Genomic DNA, 25,939 nt, shown 5'->3' on the forward strand with positions numbered 1-25,939 from the left:
ATGTTAATGTTATTGGTGTTGTACCCATGCAATTGAAAAATATGTATTTGTGTTGCCTAGGTTTTAAAAGGAATGACGTATGTTTATTATTGAATATTAGAAACTTCACTAAGTAACAGTAAGGTTTTGTCTTAGTTACTTAAATTGCTTATCTATTCTTCTACTTTCAGAACCAGTCTTCCATTAAATGTTCAGAGGAAGTCAGTCTATCCCACCATATATGTGAAGAGAACATATGAATGCTGCACAGACAACAAATTTGCCTAAATAAAAAACAGATCCATAGAGTTGTCAAACTGGATTATTAACCACTGTGTCACTCCATTGTCCTGTACTGTAAAATGAGAACTCTTATATGTTTATACATTTTAATTCTGAAAATGTTGTGGACTCGTGCCAAGAGTTTTCAGAACATAAACTGCTGTTGAAATAACCCAGCACTCTACACACTTAAGCAAATGTCATGATTTAAGCAGGACGCTCACATTACGGTAGACGAAAACTCTAAGCTTCACTCCCTCCAGGGTCTCCAGATTTTGGGCATGGTATAGATGCTTAGAGGAAAGCTGCTCTTTAACAATGTGATTTCTTAAAATTGTTTTAACTTCTGGAGTAATTCTTAGACTTGCACCTGAAAAAGAAAAGATTTGTGCTGTTGTTAGATTCTACTGCTGGAGTACAAATATGTGTGCATTTGATTTAATCTCAGCTGTTCACTGTTAGAAAGATTTCACTTGTCTGAAAAGAAGAACTAGAATTTTTGTGTTACTATTACTTTAAACACTTTTCATACATATGTGCTTAATGCTACATTTTTATTAATGACACAAATGTAATAGACGATAACTCATTGTATTTTTTAGATTAGCTAATTGTAATATAAATTACAATAGAAAACACAGAGATATCTAGGTCGGTCATCTTGCTTTAGTGGAAATAGAAATGGTTAAAACAATAATACACCCTTACATTTATAACATTTGCCCTAATAAATGATAACAATTACGAACTGTTATTAAGTTTACCTTGGAAAGCATCATCCATGGGTGCAAGGAGAGTGAGTGCCTCACTACCAGTCAAAAAGGAATTCAGTCCAGCTTGACCAAAGAGCTCCATAGCTTTTGTTACAGATGATCCTTGTCCCAACTCAAAAAGAGTTTTAGCTTGAATTGAAAATGGTATGTTAATAAATAAAAATGACAGATTTTTTATTGTTAAAATGCCTTTGGCCTTTAATAATATTTTTCCTTCACAATGAATGATATACAGTGCATGTTGATATATATCCACTAATATATAAAAATAACATTATATTCTTGTGTTGAGGAACTCATAATAAGGTATCCAAAAACAAGGCAATTTTTTCCATGTTTAGAATGCTGACAGATGTATATCTAAAATGGTCATGGACCAAACAATTTGACAAACTACTGTGATATGCTCACCTGAATCTGGTATGAGAAGTTCACTGATGTAGTGAATGATGCCATTGGTTCCCAGTTGATCTTTCTTGGTAATAATTGCTTTTCCATTAAGGGTCAGGCCACTTCCATCACATCCCACCTCCAACACAGTTCCCTGCAAGGTCTCCATGGGGGTGCCTGCCACGATGGCTTCAGAGCATTGGATTGACTTCAGAATGTGGTAGTTCAACAAATCTAACAAAAAATTTTCACAATAAGGTAATGTATAGTGCATTTGTGGAAAAAAGGTAAATGGCTTTTATTTTTTTTATTTACAGTACTTAGAAATGTGTCTATTGTGAAATCTATGGGACTATCGAGAACAACTGAAGTTGACCTGTAAACTATTATCTCACCCTTCAGAGCAACTGGATCGCCAAGAATTCTGTTGAGCGTCTCAGAAGGTATTTTCTCAAAGGCATCATTAGTTGGAGCAAAGAAAGTATATTGACCTTCACCACTCAGTACGGTGCTTAGACCTGCTGCAGCCACAGCAGCCTGCAGAATAAAGAGCAAATGATTTAATAGAAATTATGTCTTGAATACTAAACCACAAATTAATCAGCAAAATGAACTGGGATAAATTAAAATGAACAAAGAGTTACTTTAACACCATCCTTTAACACTCAATATTTTGCTGTGTATATGATATATCAAAACAAATATTATAGTGATATTTGGCTGCTTTAGCTTTTCCTCTGAGATATCTACAATAACATAAAGCAATCCTACAGAGTAAGTCAAAGGGTACTCACTCGCAGTGTCTCTAGGCTGTCCTCCAGCTCAATTGTATCCTGAATTGTACTAGTAATAGAAGTAATGACACGATCAATGACGTGCACCACTCCATTAGTTGCATGCTGGTCAGCTTTCATCAAACGGGCACAGTTTACTGTCACAATCTGAAAAACAACAAGTAAACTATGATTTCTTTGGGTATTGTTTATCAGACGTTAACATGTAAGTATAATATTCATAGTACTTTATTTAAGAAAAACAGAAAATGAGCACCCAGTGTTAAACTCACAAGAGTTTCCACATTAAGTGAAAGTTGATTGTATCCATGTGCACATGTTGCTATACCCTAAATGCTATTACAGAAGGTGCTCACACAAAATATATTTTGCTACTAGCAAGTGATTCTTCTAAAATGTAAGCTAAAGGCAACAGTGGAAGTATGTAATGAGCAGAAGAAAATAAAATAAATTACAAATTTCAGTAGTGATTACAGCTAAACACAAAGAGAAGACGTATTATCACTGATGAATGCTAACATGCATTTCTGGAAAAAAATTCTTTTAACATTACTTTAAACAGGAACATCAATTCAGGAACATAAATTCTTCTCCTACTTTTGAAAATGGTATATGGATGATTAAGAAAGTTGGAGACCAATTCATTGAGAGGTTTAATGCATTACCAGTACTCTTTGGTCTTCAGCAGTATCTATAACATTTCCCAAAAAAGTAAAAGGTAATCCCACTGCTAGCTTAGTGGTCACCACATTGAAAGCACAATACATTAGCTTTTACAAATTATTTTAACTGTGTATATTACCAAACTAAAATGTGAATAAAACAAAACCTTAAGATACTCACTCCATTGGGGTAATGATGGATATAAACATTCAGGTCTTGATACATGGAGGGAATGGCCATTCCATGTTTAAGATCATCAGTTGTGAGTCTTTTGTTGACCATATGGTAATGAAGAGCATTCAGCAGCTCAATGTTAACATTGCTAACCAGAGCATCTAGAATTTCCTGTAAGATCCAAGTCAATTATTATATTACAATGGACAAAATGTGAATATTTAACAAAGATATTTGCATATAATTTAAAAATTGGTTTACTTGATTTTGCAATCTCATTTTTTTTAAAACAATTCTTCTGGTGAGGGTCACAGTGACACAAGGCCAAGCAGCTCAGCCCAGATTTCCCTGTCCTGAGCTTTATGGTGTACTCACACTGGCAATTTGTTCTGTGCCTGAGAATATTTGTCCACATGTAACCTCACAAAGTCTAATTCGTTTGAGTAGTGTGATTGCTCTGTACTGGGCAAACCATACCTTGCCCTGGCCCACTTGGAAGAGGTGGGCACAAGCATGGTTCAACAACAACAACAACAACATTTATTTATATAGCACATTTTTTATACAAACACTGTAGCTCAAAGTGCTTTACATGATTGAGAGAAAAAAGACAAAATAAGTAAGAATTAAAATTAGGGAACACTAATTAACATAGAATAAAAGTAAGGCCTGATGGCCAGGGAGGGCAGAAAAAACAAAAAAAACTCCAGACGACTGGAGAAAAAAAAAAAAAATCTGCAGGGGTTCCAAGGCCACGAGACCACCCAGCCCACTCTAGGCATTCTACGTAACATAAATGACCTCAATCAGTCCTCATGGTATTCAGGGTACACATGGAAGAGCTTGATGATGACTCATGTACGTGCAGCAAAATTAACAGCAAAATGCCCACAATAGATCTGTAAGAGGATAGGGCATTATCCAAAACAACCACAAAATAAGCAAAATCATTGTGACATGTATGCTGTCATTCTATATTTGGATCTTGTTTTGGCTTTACACAAAGTCGTATGGGTCATGACGATAGTGTGCCCGGGTGAAGAACATTAAACCCAGTAGCTGTGCAGGCAGGCAGGGGAGAAGGGACAGGGGGCAATCGTGTTTGTGCATGGTACTGAACAAATGTGTCTAGTGTGAGTACACTCTTAGTTTCCAGCCCCACATGGAGAATTCCCAGGCATTCTCAAGCGAACAGAGAAATATAATACCTCCAGTGTGTCCTGGATTGGCCATAGGGCCAATCACTTAGTGGGAGATGCCCAAAGGAAGTCAACCAAGGGGTCATTCTCATAATATGCCCAAACTACCTCAACTGACTCCTCTTGATGCGGAGTATCAGCAACTTTGCTTTGAGGCTCTCCTGAACAGCTTCTTACCCATGGCTGGTTTTCATTAACTACTTGAAGTCGAAAAAATGTCAACACTGAAATATTTCAGTTTCAGTTTGGCTATTTTGCTTAATTCTGAGGAGGTTCAAGGTAAATGTGTCACAAACAAAAGCTATCAGTGCATGTTTCATTAATATCTTGATTCTTTTGCATTTGTGCAGGAGGTGACCTCAGATTTGGTCATCTAAACAAGTCAGGTTTCCAAATATGTGCAGATGGAGAAAACAAAATGTCTGCTACAAGCTGCTAAGAAACAAGTAACAACTCTTCTTTTGTGAGCAACTAACAAAATTTTACTCCTAGTAAATTTTTCACTCTGATACAGCTTTCATAGAAAGCAAGGCATAATATATACCTAATATATCAACACCAGTTATCCTTGTGTACAAGAAGTTCAAATAATGTCTTACCGCAGGTAGTGCAGCCCAAGCATCATTGCTAGGAGAAAAAATGGTGTAACTGCCTGGTCCTTCAATTTCTGCCTGCAAACCAGACCTCTCAGAGTACATCTTGGTGGTGGTAGAACCTACAGTCCCCAGGGTGTTGAATATGTTGGTGAGGGGGAGAGCTGTCACAAACAAAGAAAAAACAACATGGTTCATTGCAAAAAAGAGAATCATGTCTCATATGAATATATGGAAGAGACTGTAGTTTGTCAGCATATGCAATTTCTTAAATTGACTGAAATAGGTTCAATGTATTTAAAACTGGATGCAGTTTTGAAAAAAAAAATCTAATGCTTGATATATGCTCATAATTAAAAAATAACATTTTCAGTTCAACAGCTTCCAGTATTCTTTCCTGTGATTCTGCAGTGAAGGACGTTAAAAATCTTATTAAAAGACTTATTCTCAAAGACAGCCAAAACTAATTTATATAATTAAACTTAAAAGCCAATCATATTTTGTAGCTGACAGATGTTTACTATTTCCTGGTGTGATTTTCAGAATCCCCAAACATACAATATCAATTAAATTATATAATCAGTAATTTTGACTGTACAATTTTAAAGTCTGCAGGAAACAAAGAATTTATTTATTTCAAATAATCACTTCTCATTAGGTTACAATGAAGTGTGAAAATGCATAAATTAAAACACTATGATAGCAGGTCAGGTCAGGTTGGGGAGCATGCACTGGTACAGTGCATTGCCGCACCCACAACATGACGAAACAACTCAGGATCCCGGTTTGCAACCCCCCAGGCAGACACACGGTCCAGTCCCACCCTCCGGAAATGACCCTCTATCTGCCACAGACAGGTGTTACGTGGGCGACCCCTTGGCCTGGTCCAGCCACTCGGTTCCCCAACAATGAGTATCTTATAAGCCGGGTCACCCTCGGGGAAACGTGCCACATGGCCGTAGTGCCGTAACTGACGCTCCCTCACAATGCAGGTAATGTACCTCATTCGGGACTCCATGAGGAACCGCTCATTCGATACAAAGTCAAACCAACGGTACCCAAGGATTTTCTGGAGAGACACAGTACCAAAGAAGTCCAGTCTTTGTTTCAGGTCACTGGATAGTGTCCATGTCTCGCAACCATATAGCAAGACAGTAAGCACCAGGACTCTAAAGACTTGGAACTTCATCCTTTTGCATAGATATCGGGTGTGCCACACACCCCTTTCCAGCGACCTCATGACCCCCCATGCTCTCCCAATCCGTCTGCTGACTTCATTGGAAGAGTATTGGAAGAGGCATGAATGTCACTGCCAAGGTAAGTAAACCACTCGACAAAGTCAGCACTCTCTCCGCAAACAGACACACTGCTGACGGATGTGCCCAAGAGGTCATTAAAGGCCTGGATCTTGGTTTTTATCCAGGACACTCGCAAGCCCAGACTCTCAGACTCCTTGCTCAGTCTCTATCAGAGCCTTCATTGACTCCACGAAGATCAGAGCATGGTCAGCAAAGACAAGATCCGGGAATCTTTCTTCACCAACACATGCCCCACTGGACCCCACGACCTTGCCCAACACCTAGTCCATACAAGCATTGAATAGAGTAGGAGCAAGAATACACCCCTAACAAACCCCAGAATCAACTGGGGTTGAGTTTTTCCCAGTTGACCCCTGACTACGATATGTGAGCATAAATATTAAATGTTTCATGAAAATGCATAATTTTGTGCCATATTTCTTAATGTGTTTAATTAAATATTTCTTTGTTTATTTATTTCAGTGACTCAACATGCAAGAGGAAATACATCTTGAAATGAAAACTGCCATATTCATCCATCAAAGATGGGAGCTCTAGTTCATGTGTTTTGATTGCTTAATTGTCGGTGGAGCAGACACTCAAAGCTGTGACTGTGTGTGTCTATGGCAGATATGTGTGCAAGAAAAAGCTGCCCGGATTTATTGCACATACCGAAACTTTAAATCAAGAAGCAAAGGAGTCATGATCAAGAGTCTTCTTTGGAAGTGTCTACTGTAAATGTGGAACTTAAAGGTTGACAATTTGCATCAACTCAATGGGCAATTTACCAGTCAAAACAGTACACAACAAACCCTCTCAGCTGTGATGGGTGAAAATGACAGTTTTCATTTCAAAGTGTATTACATGTTGCGTGCAGTGTCACTGAAAAAAATACACCAAAGAATATTTAAATAAATACATAAAGGAATAAGCAACAGAAACATATTTTGTGATACATTTAATTATGTTCATGTATCATTTTGTTATTATTTATTTATTGTCAGAATTTACAATCTATCTATCTATCTATCTATCTATCTATCTATCTATCTATCTATCTATCTATCTATCTATCTATCCCATCCAGTTTCTAAACTCACTTATCCAGAGTAGTGTCCCAGTGACGCTGGAGCCTATCCCAGAAAGCATCAGGAGTCGGCGGCAAAAGTCCCCTGACAGGGCACCAGCCCATCACAGAGTGAATACACACATTTACACCAATTTAGCATCACCCATCCACATAACCTGCATGTCTTTGCATATGGAGAATATGAATTCTGTAAGGAGGGAGCACCCGGGACTTGAACCTTGGGCTCCTTGATGTGAGGCAACAGTTCTACCACTGTACACCCTTATTTATTTAATTTTGTCCAAAATATTCCTCCAGAACATAAGCAATAATACTTTAAACAAAGATATCTATTTAATAATACAACCAGCATTTTGTAAGTTCATAGTCTATAATAAATGAATGCAAACATGATTAAAACAAATCGGTTATAAGAATTCTGACTTAAATATAACATAGATACCACTACAAAAGTGGTTCATATTGTATAAAGACCCAATTAGCTAATCTGATGTTATAGTGAGTTTTTTTTTTAGACTACGTTAACAAAATGTAAAATCCAAAATCATTAGTTTTGACTTTATTAATAATATTTTGGATGTTTGGGGTACATTTTGGATGTTACAGGCTTAATAGTGCCATAATTGTATAGCTTCTAAGCACACATTGTATTAACGCTAAGAGCCAATACAGATCCCTTATGAAAACTATGGTATGTGTATTACACATATAAAATAAATTAAAATGTTGTTCTGTTCTGATAAAACACAGAAAGAGTCTGTGAACATAGTGAATAATAGCTCTGGCAAAATATAGTTAAGGCAAGTAGTCAGAGCATATCAAAAACAGACCAGTATATTGAAAAGTTTAATACCCCAGTTAGACTGGAAACGTTTCTCATCACACATGAAAATTTGTTTTTTTCCCAAATGAGGAAACCATTTCAGTTTAAGCTTGTTCAGTATTTTGTAAGGATATGAAATCTGAAGATAATTGATAAAAGCCACAGTATAATTAAAGAATTACTCTGTAAATACATTCTCTCGAGTTGCCAACATCGGTGAAGGATAGAAATCCTTTAGACTTTTCAGAGGTTTCTTGCAAGAAACAGATCCAATATTATCTGTCCATCTATGATACTCAGTAACATTTATAGGACTGCTACTGAGCTACTGGAATTGATTATCTTCTACCTTAAAGCCAAAAACAACAGTCATGGAGTGACTAAAATATGCAATCCATTTTGATCACTGTCTTAAAACTGTCATTTCTGGAGTTTTCAAAGTCGCTTCAATATGCATCCACACATAAAATGAAAACTGACATAACATTGTAAAATTCAATTCAAGACAGCGAAAACACTTACAGTACTTATCTGGCTAGTTTCTCAAATCACAGTGTTGAGTTCTACATTATTAAGTTTCAAAATGCAACATTTTCAAACTTGTTTAATCCAATTTATGGACCTATTCTGCCAACACTGTATAATAGGGGGAAGTAGGTGGGCAAATGTAGGGTCCACTAATGCATTAAACCACACCAGGCCAATGTAGGGTCACCAATTAAGTTGACATGAATATGAGACATTGGAGAACAACTGGATCACCCAGGGATGTAAATTTCAAATAGAAAATGACTGGGCACTGGATGCTACTGTCCAGGGTTAGATTTACCATCACGTACATGACTGGCTCTAGAACGAGGCAACTTGACTGTGGTCGTTCCATGTTCCGCTCTGCAGCTGCGCTTTAAAAAAGCCACTGAATGCAAAGGGAGTGTTTACCAACCTTTTGATGGGAGTCACAAATTTGGTGCCTATGTCACCAGGAGAGATAATCACTTTAAAGTAACTTCAAGCTGCCTACAGGAAAACATTTTCTATTATTTGTGTATAGGTGCCCACAGCTTGTCTGGGAATTCAATCATCTTAGAGCTTCGTTGCCCAAACCGATATGGCCTACTGACTTTGTCACCCTACTGAGAGGCTTCAGTGTTCATGTAGGGAATAATAGGAACAAACAGATGGAAAGTAGCAACTATGACATGAATCTGAGTTTCACATTTTTCTTGAGTTAATGAGCTGGTCATAGATGTGCATTATAAACCCCATGCTTAAACAGGAGGCAACTCATTGATGTACATTCTTAATATAAGAATACGTTGGGCCAAACGTTAATTACTATGTAGTCAAGTCATTTAATCTGAGAATATATTTTCTGAATACTCAGCCAAACACAAGTAATGTACTTTCAATTGATCACCATTTAAGGGTAAGTTGGGTGAGATGAACACAGCATAGGCTGGACAGACCAAGGAGTTCCAAAATGGTAGGGATGGCGTCTGAGTGTATCATGATTAACATTAGAGGTGATTGACAAATAGATGGCAAAGTGCCTGGTGTCTCAAATGACAGGAAACATTCTTTCCCATGGATAACACCAATGGTGAAGGAAGCCATCGAGTTAAAGAACATGTCTTTCTTTAAAGAGCATTAGCAGGAAAATGCCTGTAGCAGCAGCAAATGTACAGTACCAAAAGTAAGACCTAGAAAATACAGACAGCAACATCCATATTGTTCTCAGCAAAAGCAATGAGGTTTTGGCCTAATTTTGGCAAAGTATTGGTTGCAAAAGTGCTATAAAAACTTTACAAGCATTAGAACAATTGTGACGACAATAGGCCATTCCACCCAACAAGCCAGTCCCACCTACGTACCTGGATAGCCTAAAATAACATTAAGGTGTGACTTGAAGGTCTCTAAAGTCATAGTTTCCTCCACACTACTTGGCAATTTATTCCATTACTCTATGGTTGTTTGAAGAAAAACTATCATTTCTACACAATCTGCCCTTAACAAATTCTCAACTGTGTCCACATGTTCTTGGTGAACTCATTTTAAAGTAAAAGCTGGGATCAGCTGTATTAATTCCTTTCATAATTTTAAACAATTATCATGTCACTTTTAATTTCCCTTAACTTAAACTGAAATGGTTCTGTTCCCTCAATCTCTCCTAACACTCATACCTCCTAGTCTTGGAATTAGTCAGCTCTTCTCCAGACTTTGTCTTGCACTGCTACATTTTTTGTAATATGGAGACAAAAACTGCACACAAGACTCCATGTGAGAACTCACTAGTTTGTTATGTTTCTCTTAGGCTTAATCCTCCTTGTCTTATACTCTGCACATTGTGAAATATAACATACCATCCCATTACCCTTCTTGATTATTTCTGTACACTGTCTTGATGTACGTAAATAGTGATGAGTCCACTGTGACTCCTACGTCCTTCTCATAAGGTGCACTTTTAAGTTTCAGACTTTATATTGTGTATATAAACCTAACATGTCTACTCCCTACTTCCAATACCTTATATTTACTTACATTAAATTTCATGTGCCACAAAAAATGTCTGTATGCTGTACAAGTCCGTGTATAACAACGATCATGTGTACTCACTGTCCTCTGAGGAGTCCATTTCAATTGTTGAGAGGTGCCAGAATGTAAATCTCAACAATAAATGACAACTGGATAAAAATGCAAAAAGCACTGTATAATGCTGGCTGTATTACTACTAAACTGTATTACTATGCATTGTAATGTGACACTGTCTGTGGATTGATTCAATGTAGTAGCTGAACTTATTTTAAATATATAAGACAGAACAGTGGTTTCATATTACTGAGAAACTACTTTCCTTGACATCCACATGAAAGTCTATAATACAGTATATCATGGTACTAAAACTCAAACTTCGATCATCAGTTTAATGCAAGATTAAAGATGAAAAATATGAATTCCATCCTGACAATGGAACAGTGGACTTAACTGGCTGTCTTTTCTCAGACATTTCATAGCTTGTGAGGATTTTATCAGTTCTGTTTAAATATGGTTTCGGGACCTGCAGAAGGCTGATAACAACATTCAAACCAGTATGTTATGGGATTTTCTGCAAAGTTATGGAGTTATGCATCTGCTGTTGTATGCCCTCCATCCTTGTATTTTCAGGGAGTTGTGAGAGTTTAGAGTAAGAGTCATGTCTGTTTTCTATATGTTAAGTTAATCCCTTTAAGTTAGTTTAAGGCAGTACCACTGAGCAGCTAAACCATTAACTTTAAACCACAAAATTGTCAGTTCAGTCCTTATACCAGACTTACTGTTTGTCCCGGAGGAAGATATTTAACCTACATTGGGCACATGAAAATATATGAAATTATAATTATGAAATTCTGAAAATATATACGATTATACTATATTTCCTTACTTTTATTGTGACTTGTATTTGTATGTTTTTTTCTTTATCATGGACTCTACCAAGGTTGTGTTTTGCTTTTCCTCCTGTCTGTGACATTATTCTCATAGCCTTATATGACTTTACTTTCCTGTACATAGTGGAGTAGTCTGTATTGATGCGGGAGGAATGAGAAATGAGCACTATCCAATATGGGCCTTAGCTCTTTCCTGGCTTAATCTCAGATGGTAGATCTGTAAATAAACTAGTCAATTCATGCCACATTCCACATGAGTTCTAGAAAATGACTTGAAGACTCAGAAAATAAGAAATAAAACATTTCTTCTGTAGAGTTTTGCAACTCTCACACTGTTAAAAGTTGATAATCAGGGCAAGAACAAAGGAATTTTAAGTAAAATTATTTTCTCATTTACCTTTAATGAAGAGGTAGCACATCTGTCCACCTGGACCTGCTCAGGTTGGACAATGAATGGCCAACTGAGACAAATCCAAGTCACATGCTGGAAGATTTACACTGTATCTAGCAGGCACCCAACTGATAGAGTGTGGTTGAGGAAAGGAAAGCTTGCATTTATTGTCACAATCCTTTAGAACAACATGTGATGGGAAAACACATGCCATATTAACTTATAATCATGTATTAAATAGGTAGACAAAACAAGGTCTCACTAGCAAGCTTCATTATTCAATATAATATACAGGTACATTGATTCATCCCTCCATTTTTAATCAAACACACTTTATCCTGTTGTGGTTTTACAAAAAGGAAGCACCCAGCTCAGTAGCAATAAGGGAAATACACAATTCTACTCCAGACCTCGACTGCATGCATCATTAATCAAGAAAAGGTATTTTTTTCTTACCTGCAGGGCAGCCCTTTTCCCCAGGAATCTTTTCATATCCAGGACAACATTCATATGTAATCATCCTGCAAAAAATGATCCAAATGCAAATTTACAACGAATAAGTCAATACTGATTAGATTATTTTAAGTAAATGCATTTAAAAAGCAAGCCAAAGTTAATCAATTCTTTTTCAATTTTGCATATCAGTACTAATGACATTTATTTTCAGTATGTAAAGGTGTTAAAAATTAGCATCATATTATTGCAAACAGTACAAAAAAAAGAATCTACAGGTATAGAATATAAATGTGTCTAGTCTCCTACCAACATCATTGTATATAAGGAGGAGGAGTAGACTACAATATCTTGCATTCTTTAAATTGCTGGTTAAAAGCATGGACTGCAACAAAAACCACATACTTTGTGAACAAATGTGAGGATTTTTGGCAGTGGCCTGGAGTTTTTAAGAAAGATGATTTCCAGGCAAATATATTTTCACAATATGACATAACATTCTCATACCCGCATAATTCAATTCAGGATCACAGGGGGCCAGGGCCACAGCCTAGCTCAGTAGCACTCGAATCAAAGCAAGAAACAGCCCAGGACAGGGCAGCACCAGTCCATCACAGGGCCCACTCGCAAACACACTGCCACATTCACAAAGAGGTCAGTTTGGAAATGTTCATTGACCTAACCAGCGTATCTTTGATGACTTGAGTACATGGAGCAAAAGCAGCACAGACAAGAGGAGAACCAAGGACACTGGATCTGTACGTGTTCTATAGGCCTTGGAGGCATGTTTATAAATGGTCAACTTCAAGGATCTCACAGGTTATATTACTAGAAATCTTTATTTTATATGATAAAATCAAACCTAGTATAGCTATATCATCTACTGACATACCTTACTTATGATATTTCTCATTTTTATTCATGATTATCACTTTTTGATCTAGCACCATTTAAGATGTGTTAAGTATTCTGACTAAATGAGACAAACTTTACTTGTCACACTAAGATGTTTTTCAAGTTAAGAAACATTAAATGAATTTCATGTTCAAATGAATTTATGAAAAATGTTGGGTATAGCATTCATACTGTAATATTAAAATGTCAGGCTTTTTAAATCATTCAGTCACTGCACTACATTGTACTTAGGAATATACTGTAACTAGACATACTAATTATGTCTGTATATAATTTTCAGATTCCTATGGTGGCAACTAATTACATTTTAGAGATGAATTTCATAAGTGTACTTTTACATTTATTCATTTAGCAGATACTTTTATTTAAATATACTAACTGGTGATGTCAATCTATTAAAACCATTAAAAATTAGTTAGTGGTCTGTTTGTAACAAATTTTACAAGACTAGGTTATAATGACAAAAACCAAGTGGAAGTGCTCAGGACCTTATAGATAAGCAACCATTAAAGTGATTGAAGCACAAGACTACGTAACCTTATGTTATCTACAAGTTGTAATTGACTTAGGCCCTACTTTACTTTAGAGGACTTATCAATGTGTATACTGCAAGATATATATCGAAATTACAAGATACAGACCTTCTAAAATTTCATTATAGTACAGTACTGTAAAAAACAAAGAGTACAGCTGTAGGGAACTCAAATCCTGAAACGGCATATCTGTGAATTTTAGAGGTATCCCTTTTGTTACACCAATTAAATCAAGGCAAAAAAACAGTATTTTAGCACATCATATTACGGAATTTTAGGCCTGTTGGTTAGGCTATTCATATTACAGTTAAATATTTGTGACAGACTTGGTGACTAAGGTTGATTATTTTCCATCGTTTATCTCTTCTTGGTGTTCTGCTGGTCATTACTGCCATTTTGATAAAATTATCTCTCCTGACCTTGGACAATGACTCAAGAAAGGACTTATCATCACTAATGACTGACCTAATGTCTGACCTTTATCATATTCCATCAAAATCATCACTACATTTTTAAGGATTCCGCACAGAAACCATTATAACAAAATTTCATTTAATTACTTGGTTAAAATGCACACTAATCTTTTAAATGAATTCCTAATGAAAAAGAAAGTTAACACATAAACAAACTTCTGAATGTGCATTTATCTTGAGTGGCAGAGGTCTGTATATTTTTCTGAACTTTACTGGATGTACAGATTATCCAAATTAGGCACTTGAGTCTACCTTGCCAGTGCAGCTCTACAAGTGGCATAAGGCACTTCAGCTAAGAATGATAAGTATTTGAGAAAACAAGAGAGATATCAAGAAATGCACATCTTAGTTTTTAGAAAGGAAATGCTAGCCAAATTCTGCCATTTTCCAGATGTCACCAGTCAAGTAAACAAATGGTCTCAAACAAAACATTTAAAATTGTTTCAAGTGCACTGCACGCCATTCATTACATGATGAATGTTGGAGAAGAGGCCTTTTCAAAACAGTACTCAAGATGGGCCTGATCCTTTGTTGAGCAAGCACCAATTGTGAATTCAAAGTCATAGGGACTATAGGAAAATAATTTAGTGACTCCATGACCATTCATATTATAGCAGTGTCAGTATATCAGTGTTCTTGTTTAATGTACCAGACTTATGTTTAGGACAAGTATAGTGGCTACACGGTAACTGTCCTTTCACTGCAGTCACACATTAATGTGTTAGTCCCCATGTGGTGCAAATCTCACTGCTCCCTGCTTGCACCCAAAGAAGTGGAACATGGCCATCACTACAAATCATATTGAGTAAGTAATTAATTTTTGGTGGACTATTACTTTAACAAACATAAATGTGAGCTGCAGAGTCAAGTTTTAATTTCTAAAAAATGTTCCCTTTCCTTTGGTATTTACTCTGCAAATCTTAACACAATAATTATCTGTGGCTATGGGTCATTTGCAGCTTTACCAGGTAACTTCATGTCTAAGAGTTCTTTGTTTGCATCACTGAAATACACTGTATGTTTTAAAAAGCAGACTGGCATCTTAGACTATCATCTGACCTGGAAGGGGTAAAGATAACTTTTCTGGCAGCTCCTCACACATGATATGATCAGTATAAAGACTAAATGAAAACTGAAATTGCCTCGACATGCAAATAATCACAAAACGAAGATGACAATATTCATCTAACAAAGTATGTATACAATTAATGCATTGGGTAGACTAAGATACAACTAGAATTTCAATGTTATGGGATTGCTATAGGTATGTAAACATGGGTGCTAACCATTCACTGTGGTTACACTTACACATACTGTATGGTAGACCTGCTCCAAGTTCTTCAACTAACAGCAAAAACTCTTGAATATGAAAGCCAGAAACCAAATTAGTTTTTTTTTTTTTTATCTAAATTTGGTACATACTTATGAGAGATGTTCCACAGGTCTTTGGTGCCACCTAAACTGGAACTACCCAATACCACGCATCAGATTTAAGGTATGCTATACATCTATGAGAAACAATAATAAAACTACACATAATTTGTTATCTTGGCTTGTTATATTTCCTATACTGTACAGGCAATATTTATAGCACAATGCAAATTTGAATTCTTAAGATAAAGAGAACATCTGCATCTACTTTACAGATTAAAATGACTGCCATGTTCTTTGACCTGCAAAAAACTACTTGCAAAATCCATTTATAGTTGAACTGACAATACCTAAAGATAACTATGAGGAATTATGTAAAAAATAAACCATGCATGCTGGCTCAGTGGTAGCGCTGCTGCCTTGCAGTAAGGAGACCAGGGTTTGTGTCCCAGGTCATCCCCGAATGGAGTTTGCATGATCTCCCCATGTCTGCATGGTTTTCTTCTGGGTACTCTGGTTTCCTCCCACTGTCCATGCAGGTTAGATGAACTGGTGATACTAAAGTGGCCCTAATGTGTGGTGGGGGTGTGTGTGTGTGTTTGACCTGCTATGGACTGGTGCCCTGTCCAGGGTTTGTTTCTGTCTTAGGCTCCAGCATAACCCCGTGGGTTAGAAAATGACTGATGATGACTAAACCATGCAGTGAATCCTGTAGTAAAACTAATGTTTTTCAAAGCAACAACAACCTTGAATACAAATTACATTTTTCATAAAAGGTCATGGTATGTTTCTGTTCAGATATGCTTGTTTTATTGTTAGAAAATATTATCTATGGCCAAGCTGAGCACTGCATTAATTACGTTTTCAGTAAAATGTTGTAAACTAGAATGACAAATGTTGGCTAGTTTTCCAAGTCATAAAAAAAGGGTACACAGCATCTGCCTTTGCCAGAAGTCGACACTGTCTAATTCCTCCCACTTATAAGGCGACACTACGGTTTATAGTTTGTTTCTTTTGAATTTCACATAAATATCAAGTAAGTGATTTCACTTCAGGTTACCAGTTTTGGGATTGTATCGGTGTTGCAATGTTTCTTTAGGCTTCATTTTTTTGTATGAAGATCTATTATGCTGAAGACTGCTTGTGTGGTAATGTTAAGAAGAGACATACTGGCTATTGTTTAAGAACAACTAGTGAATATTATTTATTTGCAACATATGACATCTTTTAACAACATTATCTCATTTGAAATTGAGTCTTGTTACATTTATACATATTAATCTGGAAAGTCAGTTATTAAGTTCCAGATCCATGTTTTAATATTCTAAATATACGAAGTGCCATTTCCTCCAACTAATTCCAGTAAGTTACACATTATTGGTCTGTTGCTGCCATTTACTGCATATGTAATGCTATTAAGGTGTACTATTTCATTTAAATGTATGATGATTTATAGAAGTTCATTTCCTGACTTTCAGAAACACACACAAATCCCTGATGTAACATTAAATGCGTATGAAAGAGAAAGGGATTCCTTTGCCAGTTCTGATTTACAGTTGACAAGATGGTATACAAAATAAACTGGTTACTCTGAAAGACTCCTCATGTCTCCTTGCCTCTAACCAGACATGTGCAGTGGGTTCAACTTCCTGACTCAGCAGTGTATGATTGTGAAGCCTGCCAACTGAGCAATACCTTTTTTATAACTAGATTAAACAGAATGGCAATGTGTTGCATGCTGATTAGCACTACCTACACTTGACAATAACAAATCTATAAATCTATAAATAGTGAAAGTCATTTCACCTATAGTTTGTAAAATTCCCTTTAATATTTATCTGGCATGCAATTTTAAAGTTTTTAGATTGCAAAATGCGAAAGTCGATCAAATTGTGTTTTTAGGTGCTCTTAAAAGATTTTTCAATTGGAAAGAAATACTGCTCCCAAATTCTTTAATCCACAGCCAAAACCTCTGTCTCTTTTCTTGGTCGCCCTCCATCGCCATCCCCTTCTTCCAATCCTTCTGTTCTGCAACTCTGCCTTGTGCATTCACGCCTCTGGTTCTCCCTTGCATCAGTCATTTTGGTTCAAAGGTAACATCATCTGCACTCACTTTCTCCAGTTCCATAAGCTGATCCAAGCTAAGATCCTTACTGGCAGCCAAATACCCAGGAGAATCAATTTTGCACTGGAGAAATGACTTTAAAGTGCTTCTTTGTAAGTACTTTCTCATTCCCATTCCACACTCTGCACCAAAATCAATTTAGTCATTCTTTTGCAGATTCAGAAAAACTCTACAGATAAGATGAAAATATATGTGTTAATGAAGAGCCTATCTGCTGCTATAGTATATTAAGTTTCTTTCTTATTTAAAACTTCACAACTACTGTAATGAGTGAAATATACAAAACACTGCATAACAAGAGAGTATTTAATCTGTCTAGAATTCTGCATGTTCAGTTCTGGCACTACACTACACTTAGCCCCCCAAGTTTAGTTCCAGCAACCAATTACCACCTCGTGTCATCAGTAACCCTTGTGCCAAGTTCTTTGAAACTTTTTAGTTGTGTGCTGTCTCCTGAATCATTTAACTTGCAGTTCAGTCCATCACTAGGCACACACACAGCAGTTCACACTCATACCAGTGAGTTTAGAGTCCTTACCCTAACTCACACGTCTTTGTGCAGTGGGACCAGGACATGAGTTTCTACAGAAAAACCCCACACAGTCAGGAGGAAGAATATATGAACTTCACACAAGAAGTAACCTGACTGGGATTTAAACTCAGTCTGCTGGGACTGTGTACACTAACCACTGTGCCACCCAGATTACATGCATCACTCCAGCAAAGTGTTAAACTATATATAGCCTCAAAACACAGAACATTTTATAGTCAGATTTAATTCATCAATGTCATTGTTTTCAGTTTTAATCTGATATTAAAAATGAGGAACACATCTGTATGATTAAGCAACCAGCCTCAGGCATTAATCATAATATAATCTGAAAAAAACAAGGAAAGTACTAGCCAAGTTTTAAGGTGTGGTAACATCCTAAACAAATAATCCAAATGCAAGATTTTGTTGATATAATGAACATGTCCAAAAAAGTTAGTTTGATAAATTCTTAAAATGTAACATAAGGGAAGGGCAAAAATCATATGTGAGAATCTTATGGATGTAGCTTATAAAGGGTTTATTTATTATGATGCATTGATGTTTATATGTAATTGTACGAACATACAAAATCCAGATAATTAATTGTGTATTATTTAAAGGACCTTGAACTAAATTCTCAAAGTTGTCCAAGTGTGCTTATGTTCTTCTTCAGTTGCAAGTTACTTTGAGGCCCTCTTCCAAATGTTCGAATATGTTATCTAACTTCTAACAGATCTAGGTTTATATTTATGTATCTATGCCATATTGCATCTTTCAAACAATACTCCAGGAAACACATGAAGTGTAAGATATTTAAAATATTGTTAATGATAACAGACAAGAAAAATCTTGTTTCCAGCTTTTTTCATGGGGGTTCCTGTAAAACTTTGTAGGGTTAGTGTCATTGATTACAAGTCCCTTTATTATATGTAAACAGACTCAGCCCATTAATAATTTACAGAAAAAATGAATTTCAAAATGTACTTTCAATAACTTAATTAATTTGTTTTAGAGCAAGACATATAAAGAAAAAGCACTTGTAAAAATTAACTTTTGTTACATGCAAAGTACTATTTTTATTTTTCAACTTTGCTAATTCCTTCATAAAAAGTTTAAACTAGAATTACTCAGTCTAAAGGTTTTTTTAGTAAGAATTAGCATTTCAAAGCTAAACACCCTTTCTTCCATTTGAAGCTCAATTTTTAGCTACAGCATTAAAAATTAGAATTGATTTGCTTCATTATAGAAAATGCTTACCCAATTGGTAGCTACAGGTATATGTATAATTCTGTCAATCTATCCATTATCAAACCTACATATTTTAGTTTGGAGTCACTGTGGCTGTAATCTATCCTAGCAACTTTGATATACCCACATTCACCTTTAAGCAGTCAATTTCAAGTTACAATTAACCAGCCCATAGGCACATTTTTAGGAGATAAAAAGGAAATTGTGAATCTTGGTCAATAACCCAAGCAGACACATGCAAATACCACAGAAATAATGACTAGGCCCGGGTCTGAATGCAAGACATTTGAGTCTCGTGAAGGAAACACAAACCAATGTGTCCCAGTGCCATGCTGGCTTAATGTCACCTACTGCATTAGAGCTCTGTGTGCTGTCTCCTTATAATTACATCGTTGCGTTCTACTTGTTTGAGTTCTCTTTGTTCAGTGACCCTGTGTGATAACCTTATTCAAGTTGGTCACCGCACATAATGCAGAAGGATAATCATTGGCACTGAATTGACGCCAGGTTTGAAAATTTTGTCATGTCATTTTTAGGTATTAGCTTAGCACTCAGTCTGCTGATCAGGTAATTAAAGCTGTAATTTTTCATTTTATAGAAAAAATATTTCAAACATATATAGTCAGTGACACAGACTCCAGGTTATTAGTGAAAAACAAGGAAAGTACTAGCCAAGTTTTAAGGTGTGGTAACATTTTTGCCTTAAACTGAAGTGAAACTACCCTGTGTACCGTAATTGCTAGCTCATCAAATTGCAACTCATATTATTGCAAAATTGTAATAAGTACATTGTTGTTAAGAAATGAACTGCAGTCCAGACACCAGTGTAGTTCCATAAATTGTCAGTAATAATGTTAACATAGGCGGTGCAGCCTGAATCATATGTCTGGTGACATCTATATGGAGTGTGTACGTTCTCTTTCTATTTTTGTACAGCATGCTTTTCTTTGGCTAATTTAGTCCCACCCAAGAACATCAAAAGATATGCCAGACTAATTAACTGTGTGGGTGTTTGGTTGAGTGGACCTTGAACTGGAATGACTCCAAGTGTGTCCAAGTGTGGTTCTTACCTTGTGCCCAATACTTCTAGGCCCTCGTAACTCTAAATTTGGTTCCGTAAACTTATCTCACTATTAACAGATCTAGGTTTATGATTTATGTTCTACACTCCATTTATTAGCCAATCCACTTTCATTACCAGCTTCAGACACAGTGCAGTGTGTGTGTTCATCGTACGATATTAAGGGCATATGGCACAACAGAGCAAGGAGAAAATCTCCCTTACACAAAGAACTTTGTATTCATGGCGGGGCCTGCAATGACTTTGTGCTGTTTAGTGTCTTGTTGTATCTTTCATATCCTTCATTATATTAAGAAACAGACTCACCCCCAATTATCTTAATACATGAAAATCTGAATTTAATTGTAATGCCTTCTCTTAAACTTAATGTACATTTTGTTTTATAGTCAGTCAAGACTACTATGGTATAAAAGCATGAAATTAATTTTTGGTACTACATGGCTGACAAATGTACATATTTTTTTCATTTGCTGTAATTAACACATTATCCAAAATTCCTTCATAATAACATTTCAAAGTTTACATAAATTACATCAACGTCAAAGCTTTTTATTTTAGTTTTGAGCAGGCACAGGCAAAAGTGGGTCTTCTATGACATGAAGGCTCATGATCTTCAAGACATAAAGAGTCTCCCATGGACTTGCTCTTTTAATTTATATAGGTTACCTGCAACATACCAAACTTGATTATGATAATATTTTTCTAAAGTAAAGTGAAATATGGATTGAGTTAAAATGTCCTACAGAGCAAAACACTCCTAAATGCAAGATTTTGTGCTGAATATTTTCGCAAATTGGTAAAAAAAAAAATTAAGTTTGAAATACAATACTTTAAAATGAAGCCACTAAGGGAAAGGGCAACAAATAACAAATGGAAAAGTTATGGATGTCAGCATTATAAAAGGGTTTACTGTGTAGTATGATGCATATATGCCATGTAATGTAATATGGCTAAATTACAGAGTCATACTATAACATCCAAGTAGTATAATATTTTATAAATACGACTTTAAAAGGCAATACTTATTTCTAAAGTTTCTGCGGCTGCTATATGGTTTTTGTTTCAGTATGCAAGTTAATATGGGTGGTGGAAACTTTCCGATGTTAACAGAATATTGGTGTCATAGCTAAATTCATAACACGGCTTCTGTTATAAAGTATATCTATGGATGAGTGCTGCATTTTTCAAACCAGAATAACTCCCAGGAAAAAAAAAATATGAAAAGCTGTCAAAAGATATTTAAAAAATACTTGATTCAATTTTTATTACACATTTAATTCAATAAAATGCTTGTTTCAGCTTTTTCACTAGTGGGGTTGTTCTATTTTTAAAAACTATTAAAGAGGAAGTACACTGTACAAGGTCGTGTATTAGTTGCTGTAAACCTATGACGCTTAAAGAATCTTAAAGAAATATGATATTTCAAAATTATTTGCAGTGCATATATATTTAAAGCTTCTGAGCAAGTGACATAAACTAAAGAGAAGAGCACTTGTTAAAAAAAAAACAGCTGCTTTTACTCGACTGCAAGAGTACTACTCACTACTTTTCAACTGGCTATTTCACAATATATCAAAAGTTTAAACAGGAAGATTGCTCCAGTCTGGGTTTTTCAGTAACAGAATAGATTTTTCAAACTAAACACCACTTTGCATTCCATTTTTAACCTTTCAAACATTTCTTTCAGCTGTCAGCATTAACAAATTAGATATTTGAGTTCTGCTTCATTATAGAAAATGCTTACCCAATTGGTAGCTACAGGTATATGGCTTAACTGTCAATCTATCCATTATCAAACCCACATATTTTAGTTTGGAGTCACTGTGGCTGTAATCTATCCTAGCAACTTTGGATATACCCACATTCACCTTTAAGCAGTCAATTTCAAGTTACCAATTAACCAGCCCATAGGCACATTTTTAGGAGATAAAAAGGAAATTGTGAATCTTGGTCAATAACCCAAGCAGACACATGCAAATACCACAGAAATAATGACTAGGCCCGGGTCTGAATGCAAGACATTTGAGTCTGTGAAGGAAACACAAACCAATGTGTCCCAGTGCCATGCTGGCTTAATGTCACCTACTGCATTAGAGCTCTGTGTGCTGTCTCCTTATAATTACATCGTATTTGCGTTCTACTTGTTTGGAGTTCTCATGTTTGTTCAGTGACCCTGTGGCTGACTAGCACCTTATTCAGAGTTGGCTCCTACCTTGCACATAATGCAGAAGGATAATCATTGGCACTGAATTGAACTGACCAGGTTTGAAAATATTATGTCATGTCATTTTAAGTTAAGAGTATTAGCTTAGCATCACTCAGTCTGCTGATCAGGTAATTAAAGCTGTATAAAATTAATTTCATTTTTTTTATAGAAAAGAAAATCATTTTCAAACATCATATAGTCAGTGCACACAGACTCCAGTGTTATTAGGTTAGGATGACTACTCCTTTCCCATATTTCAGCCCCAATTTAGGTTAAACAATTTTTGTCCTGTATTTTACTTTTTTTTTTTTTGTTGTTCTTTATTTCGCCTTATACAATTTCTTGTATTAGGAATTTGTTAGTTTTTGTATACCCCTTGGGGTCAGAGCGCAGGGTCAGCCATTGTACAGCACCCCTGGAGCAATTACAGGTTAAGGGTCTTGCTCAAGGTCCCAGCAGAGTAGGATCTCTTTTGGCAGTGACGGAGATTCGAACCGGCAACCTTCTGGATACCACACATTTCTCCATGCAGTAACTTATTCAGCTATACACTGCACATATTGTTTGTACATCATTGCACAATCTTTAATCATGAGTCGCATCACTTCTGTTCAAAACAGACAAGATCTCAGTAATCATATCCTTTGTGATTATGATGCTTGCTGGTTGGAAACATCACTTGTCCTACTCTAAGTCAACATTTTCTTTTCTTTTTTTTTGATTTTATGAAAAACAAATAGCATTCCAAAGAAATAACTCATGTTTAACAAAAAAAAGGTTTGAAACAAATCAACCCCCACCCCTAAGAAAGAGAGCTAGGCCACCAGAGTAAAACTTAAAGCTAGTAAAACTAAGTAAATAGATACATTAATAAATGGAGTAAAATAAGGGAGAGAACCTGCTTCCTCAATTTAAATGCTTATTCTAAAATATTATTGATTAGATCCTGACAGGTTTTGAAAAAGATTTGTACAATTCCTCTAGGTGCAAATTTTATTTTTTTCCAATTTCAATTATTATATAACATCAGTTACCCACTGACATAGAATAGGAGAGTTGGGATTCTTCCAGGTGAGCAAGATAAGTCTACATTTTCAGTATGAATATATCTTGTTCTAGTCATGTACGTATGTGAAAGATTCAGCTATCAGACAAAGAATACTTTCAGATAATAAATAACTCTTGGATATTCTACTTTTGTAAACTACAGGCAGCTCTTAGTAACATTATTCACTGGTATTGACATATTTTATAGTTTGAACATAATGGTTTGTGTTCTATGAAGTGGTTAGCCTCCATTTTTTGTTGTCATGATTAGTTTTTATGTGCATAATGCTCTGCCAACACCACACTGATAATGTATTCTGTGTGATTTAAGAGGCTGCATGGAGTTTCCTTCTACTTTTGTGTAACTGTTATATGTGAAAGCAGTATTTTCCTACTTCATATGGTTTGAGGTTCTGATACAGGGGTGCCCAATGTGTCGATCGCGATCGACCGGTAGATCACAAATGTAGTGCAGGTAGATCATATTGCATTCAAAAAAAAAATTTTTTTAAACGTTAGTCTATTATATATCCTCCATATGGCATTTGCCATTTGATTGACATTACAGGCCAGTCTGAGATCTGTTTTCTTCAAACATACTGGTCATCCCACATGCACGATCAAACGCATGAGCTACTGCAAAACACCGGCTGTGATCTAGTTAGCCTTCCAATTTATATTGACTAAAGAAGGGATTTAAAAAAAATTGTATGGGGAGGGTATGGGCTGAATGTGGAATTGGAAGAGGATTTTTTTTCTCACAATGTCTGAGGTTCGATCCCTGATGAGGGGTGCAGTGAGTGTGTATGCCTGATGAGCCCAAAATAGGGTGAAACACATGTCACGTACTCTTTGCATTATTTGACAGTAACTGTGTAACATTCTATGATCTGCTTCTCGCAACTGAGAGGGCACCCGTAGCAGATGTTTGCCGACTCGCAGACAAACCACATGCAATACCTGGTAGGTAAACCACCCATGCAATCAGGTTTTGATTCAGACTTCGAATGCTATGTGTATATATATATATATATATATATATATATATATATATATATATATATATATATATATATATATATATATATATATATATATATATATATATACTGCTCAAAAGAATTAAAGGAACACTTTTAATCAGAGTATAGCATAAAGTCAATGAAACTTATGGGATATTAATCTGGTCAGTTAAGTAGCAGAGGGGTTGTTAATCAGTTTCAGCTGCTGTGGTGTTAATGAAATTAACAACAGATGCACTAGAGGGGCAACAATGAGATGACCCCCAAAACAGGAATGGTTTAACAGGTGGAGGCCACTGACATTTTTCCCTCCTCATCTTTTCTGACTGTTTCTTCACTAGTTTTGCATTTGGCTACAGTCAGTGTCACTACTGGTAGCATGAGGCGATACCTGGACCCTACAGAGGTTGCACAGGTAGTCCAACTTCTCCAGGATGGCACATCAATACGTGTCATTGCCAGAAGGTTTGCTGTGTCTCCCTGCACAGTCTCAAGGGCATGGAGGAGATTCTAGGAGACAAGCAGTTACTCTAGGAGAGCTGGAGAGGGCCATAGAAGGTCCATAACCCATCAGCAGGACCAGTATCTGCTCCTTTGGGCAAGGAGGAACAGGATGAGCACTGCCAGAGCCCTACAAAATGACCTCCAGCAGGCCACTGGTGTGAATGTCTCTGACCAAACAACCAGAAAGACTTCATGAGGGTGACCCAAGGGCCCATGTCCTCTAATGGGCCCTGTGCTCACTGCCCAGCAGCATGCAGCTTGATTGGCACTTGACTTAGAATACCAGGGTTGGCAGGTCCACCACTGGCGTCCTGTGCTTTCACAGATGAGAGCAGGTTCACCCTGAGTATATGTGAAAGACATGAAAGGGTCAGGAGAAGCCATGGAGAATATTATGCTGCCTGTAACATCATTTAGCATGACTGGTTTGGTGGTGGGTCAGTGATGATCTTGGAGGCATATCCATGGAGCGACTCACAGACCTCTACAGGCTAGACAACGGCATCTTGACTGCCATTAGGTATCAGGATGAAATCCTTGGACCCATTGTCAGACCCT

The 25,939-nt window shown here is 36.3% G+C and overlaps 1 protein-coding gene across 1 annotated transcript in view; it reads right to left on the bottom strand.

The window, feature by feature from the left end:
* The window catches only part of tgfbi (transforming growth factor, beta-induced), a 67,627-nt gene that overhangs the window by 27,736 nt on the left and 13,952 nt on the right, over positions 1–25,939 (bottom strand). The window contains exons 3-10 of the mRNA XM_039774091.1: positions 12,328–12,392; positions 4,854–5,011; positions 3,062–3,226; positions 2,219–2,365; positions 1,820–1,961; positions 1,446–1,658; positions 1,026–1,163; positions 486–631 (exon numbers count right to left, since the gene is read on the bottom strand). Of these exons, the coding sequence (XP_039630025.1) occupies positions 486–631; positions 1,026–1,163; positions 1,446–1,658; positions 1,820–1,961; positions 2,219–2,365; positions 3,062–3,226; positions 4,854–5,011; positions 12,328–12,392 (1,174 nt within the window). The remainder of the gene's footprint in view (positions 1–485; positions 632–1,025; positions 1,164–1,445; positions 1,659–1,819; positions 1,962–2,218; positions 2,366–3,061; positions 3,227–4,853; positions 5,012–12,327; positions 12,393–25,939) is intronic.

The sequence above is a fragment of the Polypterus senegalus genome, chromosome 13 (genome assembly GCF_016835505.1).
Source record: "Polypterus senegalus isolate Bchr_013 chromosome 13, ASM1683550v1, whole genome shotgun sequence".
Lineage (NCBI taxonomy): Eukaryota > Metazoa > Chordata > Cladistia > Polypteriformes > Polypteridae > Polypterus > Polypterus senegalus.